Raw genomic sequence first — 19,427 nt, 5'->3', positions numbered from 1 at the left:
GCCCATGGCAGGGGTTTGAGCTAGAGGAGCTTTAAGGTCCCTTCAACCCAAACCAGTCTGGGATTCTATGACAGAGGGCTGAGCAGAGGATGGGGGCACAGGGCTGACCCCTTCATTATTTGGAAGAGAAAGCAGAGAAGAGGATTTAAAGCTAATGGGCTGCAGCCATGAGCTAATTTGCTCTCCCTTCATAGAACCAGAATTCTTAAGCTAGGTAAATAATGATTTGTGACCTACTCTGAACTCTCCTCCCCTGGCTCCTTCAACCCAAGCTGTACAAATTTGTCAGCTTTACCACTCTCTAAATTTAGCTTCAAACTCAGAGAGCAGCTTTTCCTTCCTGTCTCTGCAGAAAGAATGGATGGACAGGCAGATAATGGAACGATCCGCATTCATTACCTTTTTAATCCCTTTGTCCTCTGATTTTTTGAAGAGATTGTCAACATTTATAGGAGGATAACTACACCAGGAAGGTGCTCAAGGCATTAAATGACAGACAGGTTCCAGAATACCTGAACAAAAACCCAAAACCCAGGATCTCAGACAAGCAATTTTGTTATGAAAAACTGTTGGACTCAGTCTAAGGAAGAGACTAATTAAAACTACCTAAAACATGTAGATACAGCAAACACCTACATTCTGTTGTAATTTGGGTTTTACATCTCCCTTAAATGATTTTGGTATTTGTCCTTTCTTACAGAGCAGTGTGAGTACTGGCCATTGAGAACTGGGGCCGAAGCAAAGGAGCCAGAGATGCCATTTGTCATTTCTGCAGCTGGGCTGAGGTCTTCATCTTACAGTTTTGCATTCTCACATTAGAACATTCAAATTCATCTTAGCTGATGGGACTGCTCCAGGAGTGACCTGCAGGAGATGCAAATGCTGAGTGCTCCTACAATGTGTTTGGGATTAAATGGTACAAAAATCCTACAGGGCAAGGGGAAATGGCCTCAAGTTGTGCCAGGAGAGGTTTAGATTGGATATTAGGAACGATTTCTTCACCCAAGGGCTGTCAAGCACTGGAAAAGGCTTGTTCCAGTGGTGGAGTCACCATCCCTGGAGGTATTTACAAGATGTGTAGATGAGACCCTCAGTGCCATGGGTTAGTGGTGGCCTTGGCAGTGCTGGGGAATGGTTGGACTTGGTGACCTGAAAGGTCTTTTTCAACTTAAATGATTCTGTGATTCCCACTGAACATGAACACATAGTAAGTCTGCCTCACCTCATTTATGGCTTGACAAGGGCCAGTATCTGCTGCTGCCTCACACAGTCCTGAGTTTTGAATGGGTATAAACCAATACACATCTAGGTAGCAAAGGTGGAGGCAAAGACCCCGAGATCTCAGGCCTAACAGGTCCTAGTCTGCTGTCAGTTAAATGCAGGTTTGAATGTTTTCTCATGTGAAGGGTCCCCTGTCACCCTTGTTTGATATCTAAACCCTCTGGGTGGTTTGTGTTTTGTGGCAAGGTTCTGTTCTCTACACAGCTTCTAGGATCCTTCTGGAGTAGAACAACAGGACCTCAGCCCAGACAGATCCCCAGAGGTATCAGCTTGGGGACCACTCCACCAGGCAGCACAGAGGGGGCTGTGCCAGGTTTTGTTGCCTCTTCCCAGCCTGGTTCTCCAACTTTACCCTAGCAGGTCCTGCATATTCTCTTCTAGATGTTCCCCTGCAGCACCCCTCCACATCATGTTATCCATGCACAAATACAGCAAGATGAAAGTCAGACCTCTCTTTACTTTAAATAAACGGTAAAGATTTGATTTTCAAGTCTGTCAGGCTCAATGAGGGCACATCTGGGACACAGAACACCTTTCTTTCCAAGCTAAAATTCCCAGTTACAGCTTCTTTTAGCTTTTATTTGCTAGAATATCCCATTTACAGCCTGGTGAAAGGTGCTCCATCTGCAAGAGCCTCACCTGTACACAACAGCAGGGATACGCTTCCAGGACCGAAAGCTTGCCACGTTCTCTAGCTCCTTATCTGTGATCCATGCAGGAACGATGATTTCCTGGGGGTAACTGCCACAGAGCCTACAAGAGAAGTGGTGAAAAGGGGCTGAAGCGACACAGAGCAGTTACATACTTCCCAGACAACACATAATAAGCAGTATGAGCAACCTGACAGCTCTTCACCTCAGCAACCTGCCAGTTTGGGAATTCCTGTTTCACTGTATCTTAACAAACTCATCCTTCACCTGCAACAAAAGGCACTGTGAGCACTGAGGTGCATAAAGGCATTTCAGGCTTAGAAGACTCCAGCTTCCAGTATCTGAAGGGGGCTACAAGGGTGCTGGAAAGGGACTCTTCATTCGGGACTGCAGTGATAGGACAAGGGGAATGGGTTCAAACTCAAACAGGGGAGATTTAGGTTACATATAAGGCAGAAGCTCTTCCCTGTGAGGGTGCTGAGGCGCTGGCACAGGGTGCCCAGAGAAGCTGTGGCTGGGCCCTACATGGCAGTGTTCAAGGCCAGCTTGGACACAGGGGCTTGGAGCAACCTGCTCTAGTGGAAGGTGCCCCTGCCTGTGGCAGGGGTTGGAGCTGGAGGAGCTTTAAGCTCCCTTAAACAGAAACCAGGCTGGGATTCTGGGATTTTCCTCAAAGACATTCACGTGTAGGCAATTTCTGCCTCCAGCTGCCAACATAAACTGGATCATAGAAGAGAAATTCCAGGTCTCTCCATGCCAAAGAATTAGCCTCTGTATTTCTGGGTCACAAAACACAGAGGCAGAGCCACGCTGGGCTACTTGGATTCAAGACACAAAACTTGTGTAAGCATGGGAAAAGCATACTGGCTCCTCAGCCCTTGCTGAAGGCAGAAACCAGAGTGCAGGGCTCATGCTTGACTGGCTAACGCAACTTTCTTCTACTAGATGCACCTCCTCCTCTACAATTGAACTAGTAAAGCCACAACTGGCAGTGAGATCAGAGCAAGCACCCAGCAGTGACTGCACTATATTGCTGAATCATAAATTAGTTCATCCCTAGCCCATCCCCTTAAGGAAATGCATTTCCTGCACCAGGACAGATGAACACATGTCTGAGACTGTTCTATTCAGAAAAAGATACCGATCTTCCTGAAAAAATGCTCTTTCCCAAGTGCTGCCCACAAGAAGGAAAGGAGAAGTTTGTGTCATTCTGCTTCCACAGGATATAGACATGATTTTTTCCTTTTCCTTAGGATTCAATGCATAAAGGATTTTTTCCTTCCTAGATTTTCAGACCAAGACAGATACTATTCTTGCAGTGACACCAACCATCAGCTGCAAGTCCTATATTACCCTGCAGAGACAGAGCAAGGAAACCTGTTTCAGCACACGGTGTTATGGCTGGGATTGCTCTGAATTGCATTAGAGATCAGCCAGAACACTCTGTCCTACTGACCATGCAGGGAGGAACACCAGCCTCTGTTCCAGCAACGAGAGGACAGGACACCAGTCTGGCCTTTGAGGACCACAGAAGGTATTTTCTCTTACTTTCAGGATCTACAAGCTCAGCTCTTCCAAACCAACTTCTTTTTTGTTTTTAAAACACATCTTTTTCATAGGTTAGAGAATAAGACACAATAAAAAGTGGGGTGTATAAGTTCAAACTCCAGTCTGCTCACTTCAGGCTTCCCTTCCTTCCATTGGAATCCTTATTCTCTAAGAAGTCCTCCAGCAAGCACATCAAAATCCAGTATTTCTCAGACTACAAGAAACTGGAGCAACTAATCAATTATTAATTCTTTAAAAGCACACTTTTTCTATAAAACAACAGAAAATCCTCATTCTGATTGTCCCTTACTAGGAGCTGTAGGACTTGGAAGGAGTTCCAGTAATGTGCTCTAACAAAATTGGTGGTTTGAGGTACTGTTTGGCTGTGAATCAGCAGCCCACACAACTCACTTGTACTTCTCATTGATGTTGGAAATCCTCCAGGCATTGTTCATATCAAACCCCATCCGCTCCACTTCATTTTTAAACCTTGAAGTTACATGTTCTCCTGGGTATCAAAAGCAGAGAGAGAAAAATCAATGCAAAATAAGAAGTAAAGGTTTCACCTTTCAAACTAGTGACAGAAAAGCACCACTGGAGTCACGAAGAGCAGAAAAAAGAAAAGAACAGTACAAAACCACCATCTGTGATTCACAACCCTATTTGGGAAATCCCTGGTGGGAGAGCTACTGCTTGTACTCATGGCTCTCGCTGGTCAACAGTCCTGAAATAGCAGAGTCGAAGGATCAGCTTCTGGAAGTTCATGTAAAAAACAACTCTGCTGCAGCCCAGAGCCAAGCACATCAGCAAAAGGCTGGAACTAGATGACCTTAATGTCCTTTCTGGCCCTAACTATTCTCTGATTCTATGATCCATCAGCAGTCATGGTGGGAAAATGCCTTCAGTAGTTTTTCCTTTCTGAAGTTCTGAAGAGTTTTGCATCAATGAGAAGAATGGGAAGCTCTGGTCTGGCTGATCCATGAAGGGGGAATATGTGGAACATGGTTTGGAATGTCTCCATTTAGCATGCAATTCCAGCCACAGGTCTCCTGTATGGCTGCAGGCAAGCCTTGGAATTTAACCTACATCAGTTCTCCATCTCCAAACTGGACATTATTCCTCCATGAGTCATGTGGAGATATGAGGATAAATTGCATAAATGATTGTTTGATAAAAGTATCAGTCACAAGATCCCTACAGATTCCTGGCTTAATATGTTAAAGGAACTGGAATGAGCTCCATATATTTCCTGGACACTTTTAAAAGTATCCAGATACAACTGAAAAGTACACAATGGCAATAAAGAATAATTCCTCTGATAGGCAGAAAGCAGAGAATGAGAAGGAATCAATCTAGATGGATAATGTTCAGAGGTTCAGAGTAAGAAATATGATAAATTACTGAGCACATAAGCTACATAAAGTGACCCTGAAAGCCTGTCCATTGCTTGTCTCATTCAACTGCTGTATCATGAAATCAGAGGCAGAGCATCACTCCACAGAGGGAAAATTCAGTTGAATACTTAATCCTTTAAGTATTACATCTTTCCATTCTCTATTTCAGAAAACCCTTAAAGCCTTTCAATACCCGAGATACATGTAGATGTGTATTTATCTCAAAGACGTACAAGTCTGAAACAGTTTTTATGTGATGTTACAGGACAATTAGAGTAAATATAGAGAAATAGGTGAATTAAGAATAAAGACTGCAGCCTATCCTTACCTGGGGGCTTAATTAAAGAAAAACTGTAATGTTATTCATTCCTACAGGTCAGATCATACACTGAAAATGGTACCCTGCAAACCCAGACATGCTTTACCCTACAGACAACATGTACAATGAGATTATTTTCCTTATGCTTTCTGAAAGGTAAAATGTGAGGATGACACTGTGTGCAAGTGGAGAACATCCATGGCAGTACGATCTATGGACCTGACTGACCCTCACTACTTATTCCCTTCACATGATGGCACTGGTACCATAAAAAAGCAATGGCTCTGTGTCGTGGTTCAAGCCCAGCCGACAACTTGGAACCACGCAGCCACTCGCTCACTCCCCCCCTCTTCCTTCCTCCCCCCGCTCCCGGAGGGATGGGGAGGAGAATCGAAGGAATGTAACTCCCACGGGTTGAGATAACAGCTCTCCAGTAACTAAGGTATAATACAAACCACTACTGCTACCAATAATAATGATAAGAGGAATAACAAGGGGAGAGGACACAACCGCTCACCACCCGCCGACCGATACCCAGCCCGACCCGAGCAGCGATCTGGGCCTTCCGGGTAACTCCCCCCAGTTTCTATACTGGGCATGACGTGCTGTGGTGTGGAATACCCCTTTGGCCAGTTTGGGTCAGGTGTCCTGCCTCTGCTTCCTCCTGGCTTCCCCTCCTCTCTGGCAAAGCATGAGACTGAGAAAGTCCTTGGTCAGAGTAAACGTTACTGAGCAACAACTAAAAACATTGGTGTTATCAGCGTTGTTCCCAGACTGAAAGTCAAGAAACACAGCACTGCACCAGCTACTAAGAAGGAGAAAAAATGACTGCTGTAGCTGAACCCAGGACAGTCTGCCTCCTGGGTTGTGCACATTCTGCAGAAGGGGGACCACAGGTCAGCTCTACCTTCCTAGTGCCAGATCACTTAGACTGGAGCTCACCAACACTCCCTCCTCTTCACGTGAGCTCTGCATGAACCTGAATTTATCACCACCTAGCCACTTCCTCAAACAGACCTGCAGCTCGAGCCCCTGTGTGACAGAAGCTGGATGTCTCCATGACTGACTAAAGCAAATCCACCACAATAATTTCCTTGTGATACTCAGGTACTGCTTTGCACAGTGATCTCAGAGTAGCTATGGGGGCAGCTAATCTCTCCTTTGTTCAGACAGAACCAAACTCAGGCTCTGCAGCAGCCATGTGAGACACTAAAGGACACCTGGCTGTAAGTGAAGGTACACTACGCCTATATAACACACGTAGAATAGCCACCAGCTAGTGAAGAAGTGCAGGAACGTATGGACAAAAGTCCATCCTGGAGTTGTCCAGGTTCAGCTGACAACAGCACTGGCTGAATCTGTTTGTAACTGTTTTGGAGGTTCTGGATTTCAGAACAGGCAGTTCTCCTTGTCAATGCATCTGTGAGGATCCCAAAGTGTTCCCCGTACCTGGTCGACACAAGTCCCCATGCTGCTCCTTCTCACTGGCATACACCTCCATGCACCACGCGTGGTAAGCAAAGGAGAAGAGGTCTTCTATCTTGGAAGGAGGGCGGATGGCATTGTTCAGTCGCTTGAGCCAGTCTTGACACTGCTCAAAAGTAGAGAACTGACACCTGCCCCAGAGACAAAGAGTTACCTGTGAATCTGCACTAAATGCTGCCAGACTGCGAGATCTGACAGGCTGGCTGCAAAACATCCCTGAAATCACAGAATCATAGAATCACCAGTCGATGAGAAACCGAACATGACCCATCAGTGTGTGCTTGAGCCCAGAACCCCTCCGGGTGCTGGGCTGCACCCCTAGAGCATGAGCAACAGGTCAGGGAGGGGATCCTGCCCCTCTGCTGCACTCTGGGGAGACCCCACTTGCAGTGCTGTGTGCAGCTCTGGTGTTCCCAGGACAGGACATGGGACTGCTGGAGCAAGTCCAGAGGAGGCCGCAAGGATGATCAGGGGCTGGAGCAGCTCCTGTGTGGAGACAGGCTGAGAACACTGGGGCTGTTCCACCTGGAGAAGAGAAGCTGCGTGGAGACCTCAGAGCAGCTTCCAGTGTCTGAAAGGGGCTACAGAGATGCTGGAGAGGACTCTTTGTCAGGGACTGGAGTGATAGGACAAGGGGTGATGGGTTCAAAATGAAACAGGGGAGATTTAGGTTGGATATAAGGAGGAAGTTCTTCCCTGTGAGGGTGCTGAGGTGCTGGCACAGGGTGCCCAGAGAAGCTGTGGTTGCCCCATCCCTGGCAGTGTTCAAGGCCACGTTGGACACAGGGGCTTGGAGCAACCTGCTCTAGTGGAAGGGGGCCCCGCCCGTGGTAGGGGTTGGAGCTGGAGGAGCTTTAAGGTTTTTCCCAACCCAAACCATTCTATGATTCCATGAAAGCAAAAAGCCAGAGCAAGCACCTTACTGGTAACTTAGTCCTGCTTCTACATACATTCTAACAGATAGTAAAAAATTAAACTTTGGATATTAATGAAGAAATACACACTTAGGAAGTCAAAACACTCAACAGCCTTCTAGTCACAAAGGAGGAAGATGCTTATCCGTATGTTTACTATCAACCCAAGGACACTATCACCAGGTTCAGCCTGCAGTGTCCCCACCACCAAAGAGAGGGGTGTGTTACAGCAGCACACTGACTGCTGGCCTCAGGTGGGAGCTCATGGAACTATGTTCTCATGGAGCTCATAGAACGTATGTTCTAATCCACGCATCACCACCCATAAACAAGAACACGTGTTTCATCAGACATAGGAGAAATATTCATGTGATTATTAAACTTGATTCGAGAGTAATGAGGACAAACTCTGGTACCTGAAATCATATATCATTCCCCTATCTCATAGGTGAAGAGTCTCTTCCTGGCCTTGGTGGGAAGCACAAACAGTGTCTTTGAAACTGAGCTTTGCCTAACATTACAGACCAACAACCACCCCTGCCCAGCAGAAACTAATCTTCAAAGCAGTGTATTACAATTCATTAGCTTGTCTTTTCAGAGGATAAAAGGTGGGAATAACTCCAGTCATCTATTTTGCTCTGACAGAGTTCTTTAACATTTTGTAGTTATAAAAGGTTCCAAGCATTTACATTCAGCTTGGTCTGTGTTCTGCTGTATTTGTGGCTAACGACAGCAGCTGTGTTCTCCAAGGGCAGGATTTAGGACCCCATAAGTCAGTGGAAGGCAAAAGCCACGTCCAGCTCATGAAATGTGGCTGAATACCTGCAAGGAACCTGGAGGTGTTCATTTCCCATCCTGACTGGAAAACCAGCCAGATTACTAGCTTAGAGTGGGCAATTCTGTATCAAATACCCAGTAAGACAAGCTACAACTCACCCTAGAGACCCTATGTTCTTTCTGAATCCTTTTAAAGTTAGTGTTGCAAACAGCAAGTACTATCTTCACTTGAGCTCTAGTGTTCAAAACACAAACTATTGTATTAGAAAGAACATGAACATGTTCTACATCTGGTGTCTCAGCCCCATACTCCATTGTGTTGCTGCAGCCAGTGGCACTGAGTACTGATGCTCAGAGATGCAATTTTGAAGGGAAATTGATGAGGAAGGGCATAAATACAAATAATCTGTATTCACTCTTCAATCGAGAAGAAACATCAAATTACTGTGAGAGGAAGGACATCTTCCAATGTCAAGAGCTACAAGTTGAGAGGAAGTTAAATATTTAATTGAAATTAAACTAAATATTACTTCTAACCTAAAATCAGTCCTCAGGAAAATAGGAAGCAGCTGCTTTGTTAAACATTCCAAGTGCTCAGCCCTGACTGGGGCTCAGCTCATTATACAAAAGGTACTGCCAGCAAACATTTCATCAAAAAGAAATGTTCCTTTCTTCTTAATTAAAGTTCATAGATCCAAATTAATTCCTGCAGCAGGGAAGTAGGAAATAGCTGTAGCTCAGAGGCTCCTGGCTTGGACTCTGAGGTCTGCTGAAGGACAGGCACAGGGAAACCTTCCCTTCCACCTGATGCTGCCCCTTGGGTTCGAGTGGGCTGCAGACCTGGCTTCACCTCATCCCTTCCCTTGCTTTTCTACCAGGTGGCTATGCCTTGAGGATAGAAACTGTGCCCAGCAGTGGCTGATGCCATCCAGACTGAAGGTTTCACCTCAAACTGCTCAAGCTCACACCTTAAGCCTCCAAACCACACATCTCCATTAACCACTTCAACAAGTGTTTGAGTGGTTTTATCCAGTATCTTGTTCCTAACTGAAGCACTATGTTATAACTGATTGTAAGGCAGGGAAAATGCAGTGCAAATGAAATTCATTTCAGAATAAAATCAAGATGAGCCACTTGCCTTGCTCACATCTTCCTCACACAAATGCCCACCTATCATATGTAAAATCAGACCAAAGAATATCTTTTGAGGGCAAGCAAGTCTGAAATAAGAAAATAACACTCCTGAAAGCAGCAGAGCTCTCTGCAGCACATGGAAAGCAGAGGTGCCCCCTGTCCAACATGCAACCTCTTCCTACCTTATAACCTTGCAGTCCTTGCAAGTCAGATGAAGTTGAAATATATCACGGCACTCAACGCTTTCTATAAGCTGCAATGGAACCTGAAATTAAAAAGATGACATAATTTTAGTTCGAACAGCACTAACACTGCAATTCCTTTGCATATCTCACAAGGATTTATTACAGGATTACATGGGGTCTGAAAAAGAGAGAGAAAACCGAAGAAAACGAAGTGGAACTACTTCAGCAGCTCGGTACCATGTAGCAGTAGCTCCAGTTCCACTGCTGTATGGTCCAAAGCCCATAAGAGATCATGTCAGAACAATTGAGAGGGCTGCAGCTCTGATGACAAATGGGAAAGCACAGAGACCCACAAGCTCTTTTCATGGAAGCCTTCTTCTCTCTTACAAGTCTGAATTTGGGATCTTGGGAATCTCATTTTAGCTGTTGGCTTTACAAAGGCTGGAACAGACAGGACAAGTTGTGGTAATGATGTCTCTTAAGGGACTGGAATGGACCTCAGTCTGGAGAACCATCCATTCTCTCCTCCCAGCTGCACAGCCTCACGTACACCCAGTGAACTATTTAGACCCACCACTACCTCCCGCAGCAGCAACGTGGCCAGTGAGGCACCTCTGCCCAGCTACACGAGTTCACATTCTAGAAGACTTGCTTTTCAGTCAAATGCTGCTTTGTCTGTTAATACTCCTCCCCAAAACCCTCTTTTATCACATTTTTTCCCATGTCCATCTTCATCTAAGCAGTCTCCTCCCTCCTCCCAGCAGCCTGCTCTCTCTCTTCCTCCTGTCTGCACTGTAATGACAGACCAAGTATTCTTCTACTCCTGCATTATTTTTAATTCCCTTCTTTCAAAGTCACTCTTTGTTCTGTGCCCTTTCAATGTGCCCTCTGCACAACAGCCATTCTTTCTCCCTGTGACAGCCTACCTGCAGCTCAGCATCCATTTCTTCATCATCTGCCTGTTTCTCTTGAGGAGAACATTCATATCCATCTTAATTTTCCTTTCATAAAAATCTGTCCTCTGATCCTGTTGCATTTTCAATCTCCTTCCTGGTCATTATTTTTCTCCCAGTAAAACTCGGTGAAATTACCTGCCTCCATTCCCCATTCTTCCCATTGACAACCTTCCATTTGCCTTGTTAGCTTCCTGGGGCTGACGCACATGGGCAGCTGGACAGCAGCACAGTGAGCCTGGCTCTTGACAGAGGCAGCACTTCTATCTGCAGCACCTCCCTGTGTCATCAGGGCTACCAGGATAAAGCAGTGCAGAGCAATCATTTTGGCTTTGATAAGAACACACACACATGGTTACCCCAGGACAATCATACACACTACAGACAGGCCCAGAGCACTGTGCTCCTGCAGCATCCCTCTCTGGGCTGTCTCTTCTGAAAAATTAGCTCATTTTAAACAATAAAGCAACATTTTACAACTCAAACTTTTTCTTCCTGTTTTTTTAATTACTTTCATTACCAGCACTGTGTTATCCAACAGCAGCACAAGATCTATGGAGAGAAATACAGCCCTGCAGTTAGAAACTGCACCAGTTACACTGACACTGCAGAAATGACCCACCCCATGGCTCAGACCCAGACCACGATGCCCAGGGGTACACAGTGGACTGTAGCCAGGCTGCTACAAGGAGCTCCTTCACAAATAACTATGTGACATACTCTACCCTTACACCACGTGGCACCCAGGGACTGTGAGCTGTAATAGTACTTTCATAGAATCCCATCCTGGTTTGGGTTGGGAGGGAGCTTAAAGCTCATCCAACCTAAGCCCCTGTGTCCAACCTGGCCTTGAACACTGCCAGGGATGGGGCAGCCACAGCTTCTCTGGGCACCCTGTGCCAGCGCCTCAGCACCCTCACAGGGAAGAGCTTCTGCCCCAGAGCTCATCTCAATCTCCCCTCTGGCAGGTTCAAGCCATTGCCCTTGGCCTGTCCCTACAGGCCCTTGCCCAAAGTCCCTCTCCAGGTTTCCTGGAGCCCCTTTAGGCACTGGAGCTGCTCTAAGGTGTACCCTTCAGGAGCCTTCTCTTCTCCAGGCTGACCCAGCCCAGCTCTCTCAGCCTGTTGTCATCTTGTTTTCCCAGTTCAGAGCCTGAAAAACATCAGGGTTGTGTTACAGGTGGGTTACTTTGAACAGCGTGAGGCCAAGGCTGTGTGGGCTATGTCCTGAGGCATCATATAGTACAACATCTAGAGGAACTGAGGGTGCAAGGTCAGCTCAGAAAGTCCTCAAGGACTCTCCTTCAGGTGGAGGGAGTCAAATCCCCCCAGGTGTGATCTTGTTCCTATTCCTACAAGGAGCACCTGGAGCAAAATTTGCCTTTAATTACAACTAATTACACTCAGGATTTGTCTTGAAGGTAAACCTTCAGTGTCCCCCCTCTGCCTTCACAATCAACACACGGGCAATGTGAGCAACTGGAGCATTAGGACCTGAGAACGTAACAAGGACTAAGCTACTGTTCAGCACAGATGAACCACAACTGTGCCACGTGAGGAAGGAAGATACCAAATCAACCGCTTCTGCATTGAAGGCCAAGCAAGGGACAGCTCATACCAAAGCTCTGCAGACTGAAAGTCTCCCTCATCTCACCAGCATTGCTTTCTTTTACTATGTCCAAACCCTGCTATTTGAAAGAGGATGCCACAGGTCCATGGTATCATGGACTACACTAACATTTGAGTTCTCCCGTGCGTGCAGTTAGCTTACAGGGAGAAATATTCACCAGCTGCACAGCTTGGAATGTACTGAAGGGAAGGCAATGCACAGAGCTCAGCCTGGGAACCAACCTTCCCACGTGCACAGGGAGATCACTGTTGAGTCTGCACTTTTATCCCATGGACAAATGTAAGTCAACACTTCTGAATGTCATAATCCCTCCAATTTATGCATGGTCTACTGGATCTTTTGGGTTTGCATTTAAAACACCATGTTCCTTTTAATACTGTGATCTAGGAAGTTATCCATGGGAAAGATTCACACATACAGCTGTTTTCTGCAGTGTTGCAATGTGAGAATTATCAACTTTTAAATGTATTCAAGCAGAGGTGCAGCAAGTGATGTAGCTGCATTGTGCTATGCACTAAGGTTTCACAAGCACCTTTCTGATGGCCAATCTGGTGAACTGGAAACAGAAAACAGTGAGGTGAAAAAACAAAGACCAGGAATCCACATTTAACTGGATTCCATTTCCCCCACACACTTGCCTTTACCAAGGGGTGAGTAGCTGACAGGCACACTGCTTTTTCTGGAGCACCATTCCAACAAGGAGAACATCCCACCTACTTCAAGAGGTGATGCCAGAACAGCTCCACATTCAGGCACAGGGAATCAGTTTGTTTTACAAGTATTACACTACAGATGTTTGTCAGGAATCCTCTTCCTTACAGAAGTCCCTCTCTCCCCTGAGGTGACAAGGACATTTGTGGGGCTGCACTTAGTCAGGACAGTGACTCTTCTGAAAATCATTCAGAAAACCTCCAACTCCAAAGATTAATGAACATTTATACATGTTTGAAAAGGTCTTGGAGGTGTTCTCTGAACAGCCCTAGTGTTCAAGGCCAGGTTGGACACAGGGGCTTGGAGCAACCTGCTCTAGTGGAAGGTGTCCCTCCCCAGGACAGGGGATTGGAACTGGAGGAGCTTAAAATCCTTTCCAACTCAAACCATTCCATGATATAAAACGAGCAGGGAAGAGTCAAGATGAACTCAATCAAAAATTCCTCAGTGAAGATTTCATTTAGAAAATCACCATTTGATCAACAATTTTGATCAACAATAACCAAAGTGATTATTACTCCAAAATTTAACAATTATAAACATGGTTCCTAATTATTGCAAGTATGTTTTAGCCTTAAAGATATTCTAAATCCTGTGTGCCTTGGATTCCAGTGGAGTTTGTATTATGGCATTAATGATATGGGTTACGGAAGAATAAGCTGTATTCTGCTCTACCTCACACACTGTGATGGTTAATGGTGACATACAAGCAGAACTAACAACCTCAGAGCAGAGAAGAGAGTGAGAGGGCAGATGTGGTTCTGGGCAACCTGCTCTAGTGGAAGGTGTCCCCACTCATTGCAGGGGGGTTGGAACTGAAGGAGCTTTGAAGGCCCCTTCCACCCAAACTATTCTATGATTTTATGAAAGTCTGAGAAACAAGATTAACCTGGGAATATTGACAAGCTTTTATGGACCTTTTCCTGAACACAAAGAATATTATTTAAGAAACACAAAGCAGCAAAGAAATCCTACAAAGCATGTGCCTTGTATCACATCTCCCTGCTGCCAGCAGCACACAGAGATGCATCTGACTGACTGCACTTGAGGCATCCCAGCACCCAGCTTTGCCCTGGCTGCCATCCCACTGCACGCTGGCACCTACACCTCAACTATAAGTCTTAAGTTACACTCCAGGATGGACTATGGAATAAGGAAAGTGAAAAGCATAGTTATGCTACCCCTGCACATGCACCCACTTGTATCAGCTCCTTTGTATGGGCAGCAGGGAAAATTATACTCCCTTAAGTTTCCAATTAAATTCTTGGCATCGTTAACTATTTGCCATCATCATGTTCAGAACTAGTATCTTTATCTGCTGAAAACCCTCCATCATTGTGGATTTTAGCACTTTTAATACTGTACAGATGTTCACCAGCCCAGCAGACACCCCTATTCAGCTACATTGACAATCAATGAACTCAAATGGCACTTGAAGTGATTCACGGTAACTGTGACACAGGCACGTTTCAAAGTCTGCAGATAACACTGCTCTCTGATTAGAGAGAACATAAACCAGCAATGACTCAGTTTCAGTTAGTAAACAACAGTTTTACAGGTTAATCATTTGGTTCTGGAACAAAGCAATAAAAACCAATTTAAATTTAAGATTGTCATGGCATCCAAAATTAAATGAGGTGCACAGGAGATGCTGATGTTCCAGCTCACTGTACCACAGGTGTTGGTCAAGTCCCATTTTCCTTCCCTTGCTTTTCTAGCTCTGGGTGAACACACAGCTTTGGTGGTTTACACTTCACTCACCACTGTGTGCTTCAGGGCTGATGACTGACACGTGGCAGGTGTGAACAACTAACCAGGGTCAGGACTTGTCCCAAGATAAGGAGTTGGGTAAAAACCCATCATCAGGAGGAAAAGAAAAACACGCTTTGGGTCTTTAGGGTTTATTTTACTGGTTTTATTACAAAGAGGCACCAAACTATTTCTGTGCCGTGTGGGATGCCCTCTCAAATTCTGTGTCATTCACAAAGACCATTTCAACTCGTAAGCTACTCTAGGTCAGCATTACCCACTGCAAAGGACTACACAATGCCCATTTAATTCATGTCCCTGATAATGAGTAGCTGGATACGTAACAATATTTAAGAGGGGGTACTTAAGAGTAAGAAATGTGTAGGCCTCTGAAGATGAGGCTGAATTCAAAGATCTCTCACATCAATAACTGTACTCATACTGTCCAGCTTCAGGCAGGTAACTACAGCAGCTGGACCTACTTCCACCTTTTGAAACTCCGAGCAAGGCAGAAGTCTAGTTTAGGTGCTCCAAACAGCACTTTGGAAGACCTTTTGTTTCTCTACTAAGTATATACAGAGCTTAGGGAGAGCAAAAGGCTGACACAGCCAGCTATAAAGGGAATGTAAAGTTGAGTGATGTGAAGTTTCCTTACAAAGCCTGATCTTCAGAGGTGCTGAGTCATCTTTTGCTGCCTAAATATGTATTTGAGCATCATAAAGAGATTTTTCATTACCACTAACCACAAAAGGCAGGATCACCAGGCTTTTATCCCAAATTCTCTTATCTGGATTGCGTTCAGAATACCATGAACAACACTTACATTCACAACAGACTCCTTGAATTTGATGTGAAGCCTGTAATTGGAAAGTGCAATGATGGCATCCTCTGCTCGTCCTACATACTCTGTACTCTCACCGTGCAGTTCAATGAACGGGACCTTCAGAAGGGGAAGGAAAAAGTCTTTCAGAAAGCATTTAGCAAAACCATGTCCCTCCTGGAAGCACACAACATCATGAAATCAAAGGGAACACTGCTGCGCATTCAGCCTGGCTGTTACTGCTAAGGAGGGAAGTCTTGGGTCAGGTTGGTACAAGGTTAACTGCAGCCTTTTCAGAAATGATGCTCATTTTCTCTTCATTTTCCTGAGCAGGAAGTGCTTGGTCAGGGAAAACTCAGAGTCTTTATGAAAAACCTGAGCAAACTATCCTCACATTTAGGCAAGCAGACAGACCAACCCCTTGGTTTATGCTCTTGTTCCTTACTTAATGGAGAGTGCTATCTCCATCATGTTATTAAATTCATCTTAAAGCAGGCAAAATGTGCAAGATGAATAATCTTCTATGCTACTGGTCATCAATATTTCCTAAGCAAGCTCAGGTAACCAGCTTAGACTGGATAAATCACAGCTTTTGCTTTGGATCTCTCACTGCAAATAAGGAAATGCATGATGTGCTGCTGTTAGAGAGGCAGAAAACCTGCAGTTGTGTTACACTGCACCTAAAAACTGCATGTGACTTAAGCCCAGTTTAGCTGACCTGGGCGAAGAGTATCAATGCTCAACTTGGAAACAACCTGAGTTTACACCAGCTTAGCTTAAATCCATTAAAAAGAGTTTCTATTGAAATGAAACAAACTACTTCAGTTGATATAAGAGTGCCTACATGGATAAAGCTATGAGTGTCTACATGGATGAAGCATGGAACTAAAATTATTTCAAAAGGAACTTCGGCAATCTAAGAAACAAAAAAATATCCATTTTGTGCAACATAAGACTTCTGGCTTCTCAGTAGCAAGAAGCAATAGGAGTATTTAAGTACATGAGTGTGGGCTTTTTAAAGAACAGAGTTCTAAACTAGGCACTAAAACCTAGCACTAAAATTACTACACAAGTACTGGCTCTGTATTTCAGACACTCAAAGGAATCTCTTGTAACATAACACACAAGTTCTGGCCTACCAACAGCACATGAGCATTTAAACAGAAAATGGAGTTCTCCTATTACTGTGCTCCTTGTGAATGAAAATTCTACTGGAGAAGCCAGAGAATACAGAGCTCAACTGGAGACACTGTGATCCTCCCTGGCAAGGAGCAGCGTGGTGATTACCTGAAGGTTCTCATCCTCTCGGATCAGCTGCTTCCTGGGAAAAATCTGATTAGCCTGGATGCATTCAAGGCTGTGCTGAGTCTCTTCATCCTGAGGAACAAAGTGTTACAGTGAACTGCAGCACTATCACTTGCTGCCTGCCTTCTTCACCACACAGCAAGCCATCAGCTCCAGCAGGAGGAAGTGCAGAGAATTCAGGCATCAGTCTCTCACTGAAGTTACTCCACTTTCAAAGACAAGCACTGAAACAACTAAATATGACACTATAACAAGTTTCCTTCCTGCAGCCTGATTAGAAAGTCATAAATAACAGAAAACCTTGTGATTGTATTAGGAATAAAGCATCAGCCCAGTCTAGTCCAGCGCTACCTTAAAATTCAGCCACCCCACAGCTCAACATTAACTCTCTAGTGGTTTTCAGATTCGAGCTCTGCAACAGACCCCACAAAGCCCTTTTGCTTACCATGACAGGCCCTGGAGCAGAGGAGCAATCCTCGTCTTCACTCACAATACTTTGAGGCTCTTTCTTCACTTCTTAAAATCTGGAAAACCAGAAAAGTGTAAGGATGAAGTTACATTCATTTTCTTTTGGCAAATAAATACAAATTAACTTTTCAAGACTGAGGATTTAGCTGTTAGAAAGCTGCAAGCAAACATCAATTATGAGAAGAGGAAATCCATTTAAAGTGACTCTCCTGAGAGACAGAATGGTTCAAAATGTGTCTGCTCCTTCTGAAGAATCACCTGTGAAGGTGGTGCTGGAGGGCACCTGCCTGCATGCAGCCCTCAACCACTGCTGATGCAATTCAAACACATTCAGCAGTTCAGGGCACCCTGCACTGTCTCCCAGTCCTTTGCACATGGCAATGCACAGCTTACACACATAGGTTATCAAACCAAAGGGACCATGGGCATCAGTTGCTCTGGAATCTAAACACAGGTTGTTGGATCCTCCTGAATTGATGTTGTTGCAACAACAGCACATGAACTAACATACACATAGGGATAAAACCCCTCACTGTAGAGTTATGGCTCATTTTTACATCAGTAGATGCATCAAAATGTCCATTTGCTTGCATGAACCTTCCCGAGAGCTCCAGGTGACCAGACACTGGAAGAAGCTCTTCCCTGTGAGGGTGCTGAGGCGCTGGCATAGGGTGCCCAGAAAAGCTGTGGCTGCCCCACCCCTGGCAGTGTTCAAGGCCAGGTTGGACAGAGGGGCTTGGAGCAACCTGCTCTGGTGGAAGCTGTCCCTGCTCGTGGTAGGGGTTGGAGCTGGAGGAGCTTTAAGGTCCCTTCAACCCAAACCAGGCTGTGTCTCTATGACTTGCTCTCTCTGCTATCTAACAATCCCTTTTTTATAAAGAGTTCATTCAGATATGTTATGGGGTTTGCAGCACATAAAACCACAAAAATCTAGCAGTTGAGTTCAGCCAGGTCTCACTTCATACAGAACCTGCCTTATAAATCCACCTCAAATGACTGGTGGTATGGTTGACAGAGGAAACCCCTTTGGAGCCATCAGCTCCCAGGCCCTTCACTGCTGCAGGAAGCACCAACTGCACCCTGTGCACTGGACAGAGCACATTTACAGAGGGGAAGGAAGCAGCAGATACACATTCTGAAACTGGAATAGAAGAAATTACACTGACCCCAAACCTCTGCTAAACAGGGACACTGCAATAAGCAAAATGACTTTACGTCATGGAATCCCAGCCTGGTCTGGGTTGAAGGGACCTTAAAGCTCCTCCAGCTCCAACCCCTGCCACGGGCAGGGACAGCTTCCACTAGAGCAGGTTGCTCCAAGCCCCTGTGTCCAACCTGGCCTTGAACACTGCCAGGGATGGGGCAACCACAGCTTCTCTGGGCACCCTGTGCCAGCACCTCAGCACCCTCACAGGGAAGAGCTCCTGCCTCAGAACTCCTCTCAGCTTGCAGCAGGATGTACGTGTATGTATAAAAGGAGGAAATTAGGAGCAAATTGAGCTGGAACTGCCACTAATTCACTAAAAATTTATGCAAAAAGTAGATCAAAAAGCCCCAATTTTAAACAAACAAAAGCTACAAGACTTGATAGAAGCTGGAATCTATCAAGTATGGAAACTGACAAGGAGAAATAAAATATCAGCACAGAAGTTTCCACGCCTGCAGGAACAATGGAGAGAAGGAACATTCTTTTAAGTTGCCAGAAACAAAGGAAATCTAGAATACAAGCTACCACCAGTGAGATGGAGACAGTATCACTGCTAATACTGGTTTAAAGGAGGCAGAATCCTTGCACATTTTTGTTCCAAAAGAAGCAGAAGAAAGATGGTTCATACATAACCATTGCTGTAACCATGGTTCACATGGAACCCATGCTGTAACTGATGAGAACATTCAAAGGAACACAATGATTAAAGCTAAAAAGGTCATAAATTCTTCAGGTTTGATCTTTAATGTACCAGGAGCCATAAAATTCCAGCCCTTGTATTCAAAACAAGAGCCTGTGCCTGATTCCAGCATGACTTGGTATTTTACACAGGTTGTGTTTGGGTCCACTTATCTTCAAGCCCACTTCTGCTCTGCACTTGGAGATACCAGTGAAGGAG

The 19,427-nt window shown here is 45.1% G+C and overlaps 1 protein-coding gene across 1 annotated transcript in view; it reads right to left on the bottom strand.

The window, feature by feature from the left end:
• The window catches only part of MTMR3 (myotubularin related protein 3), a 75,615-nt gene that overhangs the window by 21,975 nt on the left and 34,213 nt on the right, over positions 1 to 19,427 (bottom strand). The window contains 7 exon segments of the mRNA XM_010009508.1: positions 1,921 to 2,034; positions 3,891 to 3,987; positions 6,642 to 6,808; positions 9,685 to 9,767; positions 15,553 to 15,669; positions 16,837 to 16,926; positions 17,300 to 17,378. Of these exon segments, the coding sequence (XP_010007810.1) occupies positions 1,921 to 2,034; positions 3,891 to 3,987; positions 6,642 to 6,808; positions 9,685 to 9,767; positions 15,553 to 15,669; positions 16,837 to 16,926; positions 17,300 to 17,302 (671 nt within the window). The 5' untranslated portion in view covers positions 17,303 to 17,378.

The sequence above is a fragment of the Nestor notabilis genome, unplaced genomic scaffold (assembly GCF_000696875.1).
Source record: "Nestor notabilis isolate BGI_N333 unplaced genomic scaffold, ASM69687v1 scaffold10992, whole genome shotgun sequence".
Classification (NCBI taxonomy): Eukaryota; Metazoa; Chordata; class Aves; order Psittaciformes; family Psittacidae; genus Nestor; species Nestor notabilis.
Note: the sequence above shows the minus strand (reverse complement) of the source record. Positions and strands in the feature narration are given on the sequence as shown.